Consider the following 12,247-nt stretch of genomic DNA (forward strand, 5'->3'; position numbering starts at 1 on the left):
TTCCAAAAAGAATTCCCATCACACCTTGCATCCATGTGCCTCTGACAGATTACGTCATGGTTAGAGAGGACCGAACAGGGAGTATCAATGGGATCGACTTACTGCCTATTTTTCATTTCTTTCAAGGCAGCAATTAAGACGTTAAATGCTTTCAGTTGCAGAAGATCAGAGACTGATACATTGTACATTTCTTAGTAGCTTGTTACAGAGAGCATTCTTTTCTTACCTTTAACCCTCTGATCTCTCCAAGATGAAGCTGCAGTCTTCTGTTCACCTCCCGGATCAGGTTGCTGTGATCCAGCATAGCACTCATCTTATCAGCTTCTGCCCTGCGGAGCCTCTGGATCAGTTCCTCTTTACTCCACTTCATTAGCTCCTCATCTGAAACCTTTGCCAGGTCTTCCACAGAACTTTCCCCAACACCCTTGGACATTTTTGCACTTTTTTCTTTTATTCTGTAAAAAAATTCAACTTTGGACTATTCCTACTACAGCGTTAGAGAGCCACTCAATCTGTAAAAATAAATTTCTTAAAATAGATAAGCCAATCCTCCAATGACTTCTACACCTTTTGGAAAATAAATTGCAAAATGATTGCCCCTCTCCAGGAAGTCATTCTTCCTTGCAGCCATTCTATGTTTTGAGATTATTTGTATCATGTCTTCTCTTGGGGACATAAAAAAGAAACCTCCATCCAATAGAGTACAGAAATACCAAATCAAATTATCATTGTGATCAAGGCAGCAGCTTGCAAAAATCAATTACTATACTTCAAAGAATGTGCAGACTCTGTTCATGTTTGCATTAAATAGAGATGAGACCATGGAAAGGCTGCCCTGGGCATGGTTCTGTAGCTCCTATCTTCTGGGTTCCAAAAGGTATGCTTCAGCCTTGGATGTGAATCCTATTGCCTGCAGGAGACTCAAGACTCTGGCTGCTGCTGCTGCTGCTGCTATTACAGCACAAGTGAGCTGACCCTTTTCCCTTTCTCCTTCTTTACAGAGAATTACCAGTTAAGCCCGGATGTACATTGACTTGCGCCACCTGCTGGCTATTTGTATTTTACAGCACTAACAATTTTCTGATTTTTTTTTTTTTTTTTGCATCAATGCATAGAAAATACATTCTGCATACATAATACCAAAATGACGTAGGTGATATAAGGCGTTTTAATCCACCAGTAATTGCAAACAAAATAATGCAATGATCTGTAGTTTTTAATATATGCTGTGATCTATGCAGTGCCCTGTGCCTTTATTGACTGGCTAAAAATAGCCTCTATTATAAAGTGGTTCTGGTAATTTCTTTTCATTTAATGTCTTATAATAACAGTACAGGAGAGAAATATTTTCACTCTAATATGTAAGTCTCCTTTAGTTTTTTGGTTTTTTTAATTGTATAAAAATACTCAATGTTAATTAAAGAAATGGCTTTACTGGAATATTAATGGTGCTAAAATAAAAATATTAATAGGATCTGTAATAATATTATGGTCTATTTGTAGATGATGGCTCACCCCTTAAATTTTAAATATATTCTACAATGCACTGAGATGCTCTACACACTACCCTTTCAGTGAAAGGGTTAAAAAAACAATTAGCTTGCTCAATACAGCAAGAAAAAAGGTTTTTGTTAGGGACACAGTCATATGTTGTGGCTCCATTTCAAGATAATTTGCTGATAGGCAGACATTGTGACTGGGAAGGTGATTCCCTTCAATGCAGTTTTTGTCACCTTGGGATATCACTCGTGTAGCTCCTGCCTCAGGCAGCAAAAAAATTAAATTGGGGAAGCATCCTGGAAGCACAGTTTTGAAGTTGGGGAAGGCTGCAAGTACATTCACTACGTATATTACCAATACATGTTCCAAATCAGCTTGAAATTCCGGCAACATAAACCAAAAAGGGGTTTATTATATTAATTCCAAGCATCAGATTATTCTGCTTTTAGATGATGAAGTTAAAATACAAATTTGCACAAATCAAGTCATTTACAAACAGAACCCCAAATCAACCTGGCAAATATTTTCATATGTAGCACATGAAATACACTGCATAGAACATACTGCCATAATGATGGGAAAATAATGATGGGAAAATATGCTGTACAACCGTCAATGTCTGCCTCAGTATATAGTGATAGGTGTTATGCTGTACCACCGTCAATGTCTGCCTCAGTATATAGTGATAGGTGTTATGCTGTACCACCGTCAATGTCTGCCTCAGTATATAATGATAACAGTAATGCTGCACCACCTTCAGTGTCTGCGCCAGTATATAACAATAGAAGCTATGCAGTTTTAAAGTGTGTGTGTGGGGGGGTGCCACATACAGGATCCGCCCCAGGTGCCAAATACTCTAGGTACGCCCCTACCTTGGAGACCTTTTTTGTGCAAAGCAATGATGACTGCACATGTTTCCTTGCAGGTAACCATGGTTAACAGAAGAAGTAGAACAATGATTTAAGCACCACCCTCCTTTTAAAGCTTCCAGTCTGTTATTTTAACTCAATCAGCATAACAGAGTGATCTCCAGCCTTGTTCACATCAACACTCTCACCTGTGTTAACGAGAGAATCACTGACATGATGTCAGCTGGTCCTTTTGGGGCAGGGCGGAAATGCAGTGTTTTTCGGAATTAAGTTCATTTTCATGGCAAAGAGGGACTTTGCAATTCATTGCAATTCATCTGATAACACTCATAACATTCTGGAATATAAGCAAATGGCCATCATCTAATCTGTGGCAGCAGACTTTGTGAAAATGAATATCTATGTCAAAACTTCTGCCTACAACTGTATATTTCCATGCTTTCATAAATAAATAATAAAGGTATTTAATTTTTGGTTGGAAATTTGTTTTTAATCATAGCCCCAAAAAAGGTTTCACAAAACACTTTTTGTTTGGAAATTTACACTGGCCAAAATGAAGCAACTAGTTACTGACCAAAAACAGTCCACCAAACCGATTTGTATAAGACATGCAAATGAGCCGAAAACCATTCAGATTTTTTGGTTAGTTTTTGGCCCATTTGTTTTCGGACAACGAATTTCCTTCCCTGCCTATTCACTTCGGCTGAAAAGTCAGGGGGCATTTTTCATTTGAGAACAAAATTCATAGCCTGTTGCCCACATTCACTTTCATTCCCTCTCACTTACTTTCTCACACTGTCACTCTCTCACACTCTCATTCACTCTAAATGTTTCCCTACCTTCTCCCTACTGCTGCCGACCACTTCTGCTTCCACATCTTCTTCTTCGTCTTCTATCTTCTCTATTCTATCTTCAATCCTTAACCCTTAATCTTCTTTCATCCTCTTCATCTCCACTGACATAACCCGGCAACTTCTGCCAAAATGGCAGTGCTTCGCTGATGTCATCTCCCCGATCCACCATCGGGAGACATCACCCCATGCACCGTCATTTTACCTGCATTACCCCTGCAGGCATTACCCTTGCAGGCAGAGGCTCCATACCGAGGCGCCTATAGATACTTGTACTCTGCCATACCTAACCTAAGGTCCCTAACACATGCACCACTAGTGTCTACAAAAGTTATTGGGGGAGGGTGGAGACCGTCTAGAAGGAAATCTCATGGGGCTAAGTTGCCAGAGATGTTGTGTTTGACTGTTTAGATGTATATGTTAAATGTTAGCAGAACTGCTGTTATTACATTATTATTGTTTCATTATTTAATATACCGTATTTGCTCGATTATAAGACGAGGTTTTTTTCAGAGCAAATGCTCTGAAAAATACCCCTCGTCTTCTAATCGGGGTCGTCTTCTAAGCAGACCTCAAATGCGGGGAACTCTGATCTCTGACAGCCGGGGAAGGTATCCGCGACGGACGCAGACAAACCCCCGCTGCCAACTCCACCTCCTTCCGGCTGCAGTGGAAGGAGACGTCAACCCGCTGCCCCGGCAATACAGCAGGAAATTGGAAGCCCGGTAAGTGTGTGTGTGCGTGTGTGTGTTAAATGGGGGCATAGGGCATTTCTGGAATGCCTTATACCCCTATATGCCACTCTGGCACTTAGGGGGTTAAAAGGCATATTATGGGGCAGAGTGGCATATAGGGAGGTATAAGGCATTTCAGCCTCCTGAAATGCCTTATACCTCCCTATATGCCACTCTGCCCCATAATATGCCTTTTAACCCCCTAAATGCCAGAGTGGCATATAGGGGTATAAGGCATTTCTGGAGGCAGAGTGCTCTATACAATGCCTTTTAACTCCCTTAATGCCACTCTGCCTCCTGGAATGCCTTATACCTCCCTATATGCCACTCTGCCCCATAATATGCCTTTTAACCCCCTAAATGCCAGAATGGGATATAGGGGTATAAGGCATTTCTGGAGGCAGAGTGGCACATAGGGGTCAAAAGGCATACCATGGGGCACAGTGGCATATAGAGGGTTAAAAGGCATATCATGGGCCACAGTGCCATATTGGTGTGGCAAGCCTGGGGGCAGACGTGCGTAACTGGGGGACAGGTTGGAAAATACAAGGAAATAAAAACAAAAAAAATATTTTTCTCAATCATAGCTTTTATTTAAAAAAAATAGTTTACATGAATTAACATTTACTGGTAAAACTTTTTTCCTTTAGGGTCGTCTTATATTCAGGCTTTTTCTTTTTTTCCTAAGTTAATATTCAGATTTTGGGGGGTCGTCTTATAATCAGGGTCGTCTTATAATCGAGCAAATACGGTAGTCTTTCTTTTTCCATTCTGAGTCCAGTTTCTTTGTGTTTTATCACAAGGTCCTGGTTAGGGAACATGATCTGCATTCTAGGTTTTTAGTCAGGTGGAGGAACTGCCAATGACCCAGACATTCCAATATTCTTAATTCATTGCAGAGGCTCCACGGGATCCCCAGTGAGCGTCAAAGCAGTAACCATGGAAATGGCTGGTAAGTGCAGCTCATCCAGCCAGGAAAGTGTTGAGATACTAAATGTTGGCTTGTAAGAGTGAACATAAATAGTGAATCAATAAATAAATGCAACTCATAAATAATCTTATTGGTCCAAGGCAAAATATTCAAAATTTGTGATCTTGTGAGATATTGAAAGCTTACGTAGCACTACAACTTGTGCTATGATTATTGGTCTACAAAAATGTATTCATACACACATCTGCATGAGAAAATAATTATATACAATTTTCTGAAATATAGTATCCATAAAATGTTTTATCTAAAGGTTAGCTTATTATAGAGGCTGCCTATTGCATAGTCCTTATTTTGTGAATATTAAAACCTCCTATTTTGATTATGTACCATATAAAAGAATTACCAGTGCTCATGTAGTTAAGTCTCGAAAAGAACACTAAGGCAAAACTAATCATGCATTGAAAATGGACTTTCAGATGTGATAATTATACAAAGATGTTCTATAAATCTGCAAAGAAAGGGCTAAGTGATCACAAAATCAATGCTCTTGAGTGGCCAACACTATCTGTTGACCTCAACAGTACATTTGTGGTTTGAAAGCCAAAGAAAGCAATTTAAAAAAATAAAAATAAAAATCTGAAGGGGGTTTGCAATTTAACCTTGGACAAATATAGTGACAAACTGTTGTCAAACTGTTCTTGAATCTGTGTGTTTGCACATAAGGCAGTTTATCTGGTCACCCACAGTATTGTCAATGTGTTCATCTATCCATTTTTTGCTCTGTCCAGATACATAACTCATATAGCTGAAATGTTGAAACAATGAGGACTGTGTGATATATTTCACACCTAGAAGTATACCAAGATTCACAAATTGTCTGTTGGTATTTAGGCACCCATTTAGCACACAGTGGGTCCCGGACAGACAAAATCAGAGGAGGGGCCGCATGATCGGGGAACTGAGGTTCCGGTCATGTTTTATGGTTGGTGTATTCATGGTACGTGGGTGAACTTGTTGCGGTTTCTCATCCGAGGTATGGAAACCATGGTTATTGTGTAGTTTAAAGGGCCTTTTCCCACAGGAAGGGCCCCAAGGGAAATAACGGGCCGTTGTTCTTACACCACATGCTAGTACGGTTTACGGCTCGTGGTTGGTGCACGCGGCAACATGTTTGGGCGAGTTCCGGCGTCACGTGGAACCGTTGTTTAAGTCATATTGTGGTCACGTGGGCTGTGTGTGTAACCTCTATGGTGTGAAGAGTTGTAATCGGGCTGTTGGGGCGTTAAGCTCAGAGGTTACGCAGTTACAATAAAACATATATTTTATGTTTTAATACAGTTTTTGATCTTAAATAAAGCTGTGGCCCTTTTCAAATCCATTCGGTTGTCTGTCTTTATTGTTCTTTATTAATCTTAACATTTCAGCAGACCTATAAATGTATCTAGTGCCATGATCAAGTCTTATAGATTTAGTAAATATCAAGAAAAAAGGAGACTTTGTATTCAGCAGTTGCTTCATTTTTTAAAAGGCAGACACTCCAAAGAAAAAGGAAACAAAGAACCCCTTCCACTTTTCTGTCTGTCAGTCAGGAACTGCATGATTCACCTACACTTGTTACCATCACGGCCCAGGGCCGGATTGACGTAGGGGCTGATGGAGCTGCAGCTCCAGGCCCCTACCTTAAAATAGGCTCAGTCAGGACCGGACTGACTGGGCCTATGCGGCCGTATTAACGCAGGGCATAAGGGGCACCTGCCCCTTAAGCCCGCAGCAACTGCGACCAGGTCCCCACTCTAGGGGGCCGGGCAGCCCCAACCAGGGCCGGCCTTAGGGGTGCGCGGCCGCACAGGGTTTAAATGAAAAAATCGGGGGTTTTTTTATTTTTACTTTATTTAACATCCTTCATGTTAAATAAAGTTTGTTTAACAAAAAAACCCAGATGTTTTAATTTAAGCCCTGTGCGGCCGCGCACCCCTAAGGCAGGCCCTGGTGGGGGCTGCCCGGCCCCCTAGAGTGGCGGACCCGGTCGCAGTTGCTGCTTACTCCGGCAACAAGGTAAGTAGGGTAAAGGAGGGGGGTTAGATAGAAAGGGGTAGAGGGGATAGATAGTGAGAGGGGGTACATATTGAGAAATGGGGGAGGGGGTACATAGTGATAAGGGGGAACATAGTTAGAAGGGGCAGATAAGAAGGGGATGGGGAGAGGGGGTAGTGTGAATGCGTACAAGAATGAATGAGTAAATGTGTGGATGAAGTGTGTGAATGCGTATGAGAATTAATGAATTCATGTGTGGATGAATTGCTTGAATGATTTGTGACACTGCATTAATGAGTATGTGTTAATGATTTGTGTGAATGAGTGAGTAAGTGTTTGTGTCTATCATGAATGTTTAAGTGATTTGGGGAAATGCAAAGATGGTACATGAAGGGTGGGCTTTAACAATAAATAAATAAATAAAAATGGGCTGCTCAGTCTTAAATGCCCAGGCCTATTTTTTGTCCCAGTCCGGGCCTGGTTACCATCAAGTAACTCTGGGGTTACATACCTGTGGCTCATCCCTGATTTGAATGACACAGAGCTTGGCTGTGTAGTTCAGCCATTTACTGTGTCAGTCCTCTGGTTTATGCGAGATGATCTTGTTCCAGACTCCCCTTGTATACCAGCTTTGAACCTTGTAGCCAGCTGGTGCCCAAACACAGAACAACGACAATCGCCAACAGCAGCCTACAATCAGAAGGTTGCAAGTCCACCTGTTTCATGCAGGGTTTGGAGGCACAAAGACTCCTTTCTGACCTGATGCCCATAGTCATGACACTGTATAAACAACAAAAATAAACTTTACTGTTATCAAAAGGGTTGTTGTCTTAGAGCTTTCCAAACCCTAGCTATCCTCTGTGACATATGAGGAACAGACTGAGGATTTAAATTGATAATGGCAATTTAAGGGCAATGGATGATAAATGTGTGGAACCACCTCTTGGATAGAAGTGGCCATACTTGGCCACAAGCTACATACTTATGTTTCTGAGGTAAGGTATGTGTTTTGTTGTCTATTACAGAATGTCTTGTCTGGTTATAGTTATATCTATCTGGTTTCATATATGAATACCAATTTAAAAGTTTTTTCCTACCGCTTTAGTTTTTCATGCTTTGGTATACATAGAGTGTTTTCTCTAATACCTTTTTGTAGCATGCTGCTGTGCACTGTGAGTTGGTTGTTATGACTATAATTTTTCTTTTCATATAGATAACTGTGACCTGTAGGAGTGCAGAAAATGAACAAAGCCCTGAAATAGTCTCTGCAAGAATCATATTTTAGATTTTTCGAACTGATGCAGAAGTTTCAATACAGAAATGTTCCAAATATGTAAATGGTAAACGTGTTTATGTAAGTTGATCTGCTTCTTATGTGTTGAAGCCATTTGTTCCGATGACTGTGATTAGGATGATGGTTGGGAGTACTGGGAAGGAATGTTGTACGCTTCGCTGAACAAGTGGGTTTTCAGTGAGGTTTTGAAAGTCGCGTACGAGGCAGAAAGTCTGACTGAACGGGGAAGGGGATTCCACAGGAGGGGAGCGTCACGGGTGAAATCCTGAATACGGGAGAGGAGCGAAGAGGGGCGTAGGGATGTATTTGGATAGGAGGGTAGAGATGTAAGGGGGTGCTGAGTTGTTGAGGGCTCTATAGGTCAGGGTTAGAAGATCTTACCAATCAAGGTGGCCGCCCCTTAACCCCTTAATGACAAAGCCCGTACATGTACGGGCTCAAAATGCATTGTTTTCAATGGGTTTAGGGACTGCCCATTGTCCTTAAGGGGTTAAGAGGTCTGCCTGTCGTTGATCTCCTCCCCATAAATTGTTGTTTTGTTTGCATATCTGTATTTTATGTACCTTTGCCCTCTTTCACTTATTCATCTGAGGATCTCGGTTCCTCTCTCCTCTCTCCTCTCCCCTCCCCATGTCCCATTTGAGATATCCTATCCTTGCTTAAAGGAGAAGTGTCTGAGGATCTTGGCTCCTCACTCCATCCCCTGTGTTCCTTGCCTTGTTCCCTGTCCTTTGTGGCATCCTGTACCATGTATGTCTTGTCTGGCTATGTTTAGAATCTGTGTTCTGTGTATTTATGTTCAGCTGTGTTGGCTATGCTATATCCAGGCCTCCCTCACCTGAAGCCTATGCCATTACCACACCTGGCCTTACCAACAGGCTTTATTACCCTGCCTCCCTCACCTGAAGCCTATGTCATTAACTCACCTGACCTTATCAACAGATAAGGATAATTCTGGATAATGTTCAATTAGATAATAGACTTGTGCACATGACCCAAAATCTTTTCGGACAATTTTTTTCCTTTCGGTTTTGGCTCCTTTGTTTAGGGACAACAAATTCAGTTTCCTGTTCTTTCAGTTTTGACAAATTTCAGGAGCCTTTTTCTTTTATTTGTAAATGAAAGTCTCTCTCTGTCCTCAAGTCCCCTGAGCTCTCCCCTTGCCTTGTATCTGACCCTCCACCTTCTCCAGGCGTTTTCTTATCTCCTCTGATCTCTCTTTGCGGATGCAGAGACCATGCTGACAGGGAGTCAAGTCTCTGTCTTTCTGCAGAAAAAAATAACAGGAGAAAGAGGAGGGGCATGTACTGTAGACATATAGTGTCTGCAATAGAAGATGCCCTAAAATAATCATAGCTTGTCTGTAGAGGTAAATTAATGCACTGTTTTCCTTTCGGGCAATGAAATATTGTGTATTAATTATGGTCCCCTTGAGATTTTTACTTTTATTTAATATAATAAAGTCTAACTTAATGTAAGGAAATTGTACTTTACTATGGGGGGTATAGATATCTGGAACAACCTCCCACCATTAAAAGCTTGAGCTCCACAGAACCCCTTAGATTTCTACTCTCATTTAATGTAATAAAGTCTTACTTACTGTAAGGAAGATTTTCTTGGCTGAGGGGGTGGTTTATATATGGAACAGCCTCCCAGCATTAGAAGCTTGATGTCCACAGATCATCTTGTAATTACCAGCAACCCTCCCATAAAATGTGTGAGAGGGAGAGATGACTCTATAGCAGGCAAACAAGACTTAAATTTTGTAGGTTTAGTCAGTGACGGAATTACAGGGGTCACGGCAGGTCGGAAGGACCCTTTCTAAACTTTGAGGCTGGATGAAATCTGTGGGATAGGTAAGGAGATGCTGGCGGGAGGGAAGGGTACATATGTTTGTACGCATGTAAACATGCATGGCTATTGTCACGGAAGGCTCTGTGCCTTGGCTTCCTGGAGGGAACTGGGGGCCAGCGTGGTCCCTACAGACTATGGGCCCTGGCCTTGGAAGGGGTCCTGTTTTCGAGGAGGTGGGTAGAGCGGGTCCATTAGGACTACTTCTTTCCCCTGGTACAGAGTGCCACATTTCCCCAATTACCAGAGACTCTAAAGATGGTGGCGCTCAGATGCAGATTTTGGGCACTTACATTTTCGAGGGGGTATATTTTTGGTGTTTTACTCTTCATCAGGTCAGGACATACAAGACAGAGACCTCCATGGTCAGTATTTGCACCGGGATCTGATATCCAGCAGGTTTCAGCCAGAAATCAGGGAACCGCCTGTGTTTACCATGCCCCCCACAGACTACAATAGTGACCCCCTACTGGGCTGAGTGCAATTACCGAGTCGTGTGCAAAGGAGGGCATGATGGAGAACTGTGTGTGGTTTACTGTGTCTATTGTATGTAAATTACCCCCTTATACTGTTTAAATACTGGTGTGTTTTCAGTTGAGCCTACCCAGAATCCCTTGTGGTTGTGGCAGCACCATGAGATTTCTGAGGGAACAAGCCTTCTGGCTTGTCTGGTGTCTGTAGATGAGTGTTTAATAATGCTTCCACATACTAAAAATTGAGTCATGTTTTCACCTCACCATACTGTATGATGCTTGGGGGAGGCTGCTGTAATAACTCACTTTTCAGGAGAGTGCATGCGCTAAATATGCTAAGCTAGGGCTAGCCACAGCGCCAATGAAGCTTTGGAGCAGTGGCATCCCCCTTCTCTCTACAACACTAGTTCTGTCTGGTGCTGAAGGGGTTAACCTCTGGTGTCCCGGCAGGAGGGAGCATTTTTTGGCAGGAGTACCCAGCCAGATGGGGCGTCTCCTCACAGCTATGTATAAGTATATTTGAGTATTACAATCTCTATGTATAAGTGTATGTGAGCATGGGTGTCAATGTATAAGTGTATGCGAGCATAGATGTGCATGTATAAGTGTGTGTAAGCATGGGTGTTTTACTCAGTTTTTTGGTTAAAAAAAATCAGGGCATCATAGCTTCTTTTAATCAACAGCATATCATAACTATTTTTCACACTTTATATTTGTAACAGCTGCAGAGCTCTGTGCTAGGTTAAAATATTTTGGAAGAAAACTGCTTATAAAATTATGTTGAGTCTTTATTAATAAAAAACAGTCTATTTTATAACAGAAAAAAACATTTGCCACTGTTAAAAAAATAAGTATTCTTGCGCTGAAAGCTCAGACAACAATGTAGCAATATATTTAATTTTTATTAAGCTATTTTTGACCTTTTCAAACAGTTATTTGCATGTAAACACAGGTAGAAAATAATACTATAAAAAGATTAGTTTCCTGCTGCTTCTTGTAAATCTGATTTCACTGTGGCATTGGATGAACAGAGTCGTTGAACAATTTTGTGTGATTTTTTCCCCAATTGTGAAGTGTATATCATTTGTACAGTAAAATCCATACAGGTTTCAATAAAATAAATAGGTTACATAAGTACTTGAAAGATAACATAGGTGAAAAAATACTAGCGAGGAAGATAAAGACTATATTCCACATTCTTAACATAAAACCTGTTATTCTGGGATGCTTCATCAACTATGCTAAATGAAGAGCATTTTTTTGGGGCGAATAGAAGAACACATTTACTTAGTTATTATACTGCATCTATAAATTCTATAACCCAGTCTAACACAGTTAAGTCTAATATTTTCAGTTAGGACTATCTGATAACTTAACTTTCACCAACTAAACTGAAATTTCAGATGGCAACAGTAGATTGCTTTTGTAGTAAGATTTCCAGTTTACAACTTTAAAATAAATTAGTATGCATATAATCGTGGTATATTTATATTAAAATGTGAGTGCAATGCTCTCCTAAAATGTAGAGAATAAATTAATATTTAAACAATATTTATTAGATGTTTCTATTAAAGCAAAATCACAGAGCAACATAAAGTGGCACTCCCATGCAGTCTCATCAACAAAGGATGCATATTAAAGTACTTTGTGTCACGGAACTGGGTCCATACAGGCAACTGTAAAGACCCAGAGCGTCCAAAGATTGTGTGC

General features: G+C 41.0%; 1 protein-coding gene and 1 pseudogene across 1 annotated transcript in view; one reads left to right on the forward strand and one right to left on the reverse strand.

Moving 5' to 3' along the window:
• The window catches only part of LOC149303282 (coiled-coil domain-containing protein 85C-A pseudogene), an 86,161-nt pseudogene extending 85,728 nt beyond the window's left edge, over positions 1-433 (reverse strand).
• Positions 434-821: 388 nt separating this feature from the next.
• The window catches only part of LOC149303283 (EGF-containing fibulin-like extracellular matrix protein 1), a 107,042-nt gene continuing 95,616 nt past the window's right edge, over positions 822-12,247 (forward strand). The window contains exons 1-2 of the mRNA XM_089481415.1: positions 822-965; positions 4,854-4,906. Of these exons, the coding sequence (XP_089337541.1) occupies positions 822-965; positions 4,854-4,906 (197 nt within the window). The remainder of the gene's footprint in view (positions 966-4,853; positions 4,907-12,247) is intronic.

Source organism: Sceloporus occidentalis, unplaced genomic scaffold (genome assembly GCF_023333645.1).
Source record: "Sceloporus occidentalis isolate IW3139 unplaced genomic scaffold, rSceOcc1.0.p SCAF_15, whole genome shotgun sequence".
NCBI classification, from domain to species: Eukaryota; Metazoa; Chordata; class Lepidosauria; order Squamata; family Phrynosomatidae; genus Sceloporus; species Sceloporus occidentalis.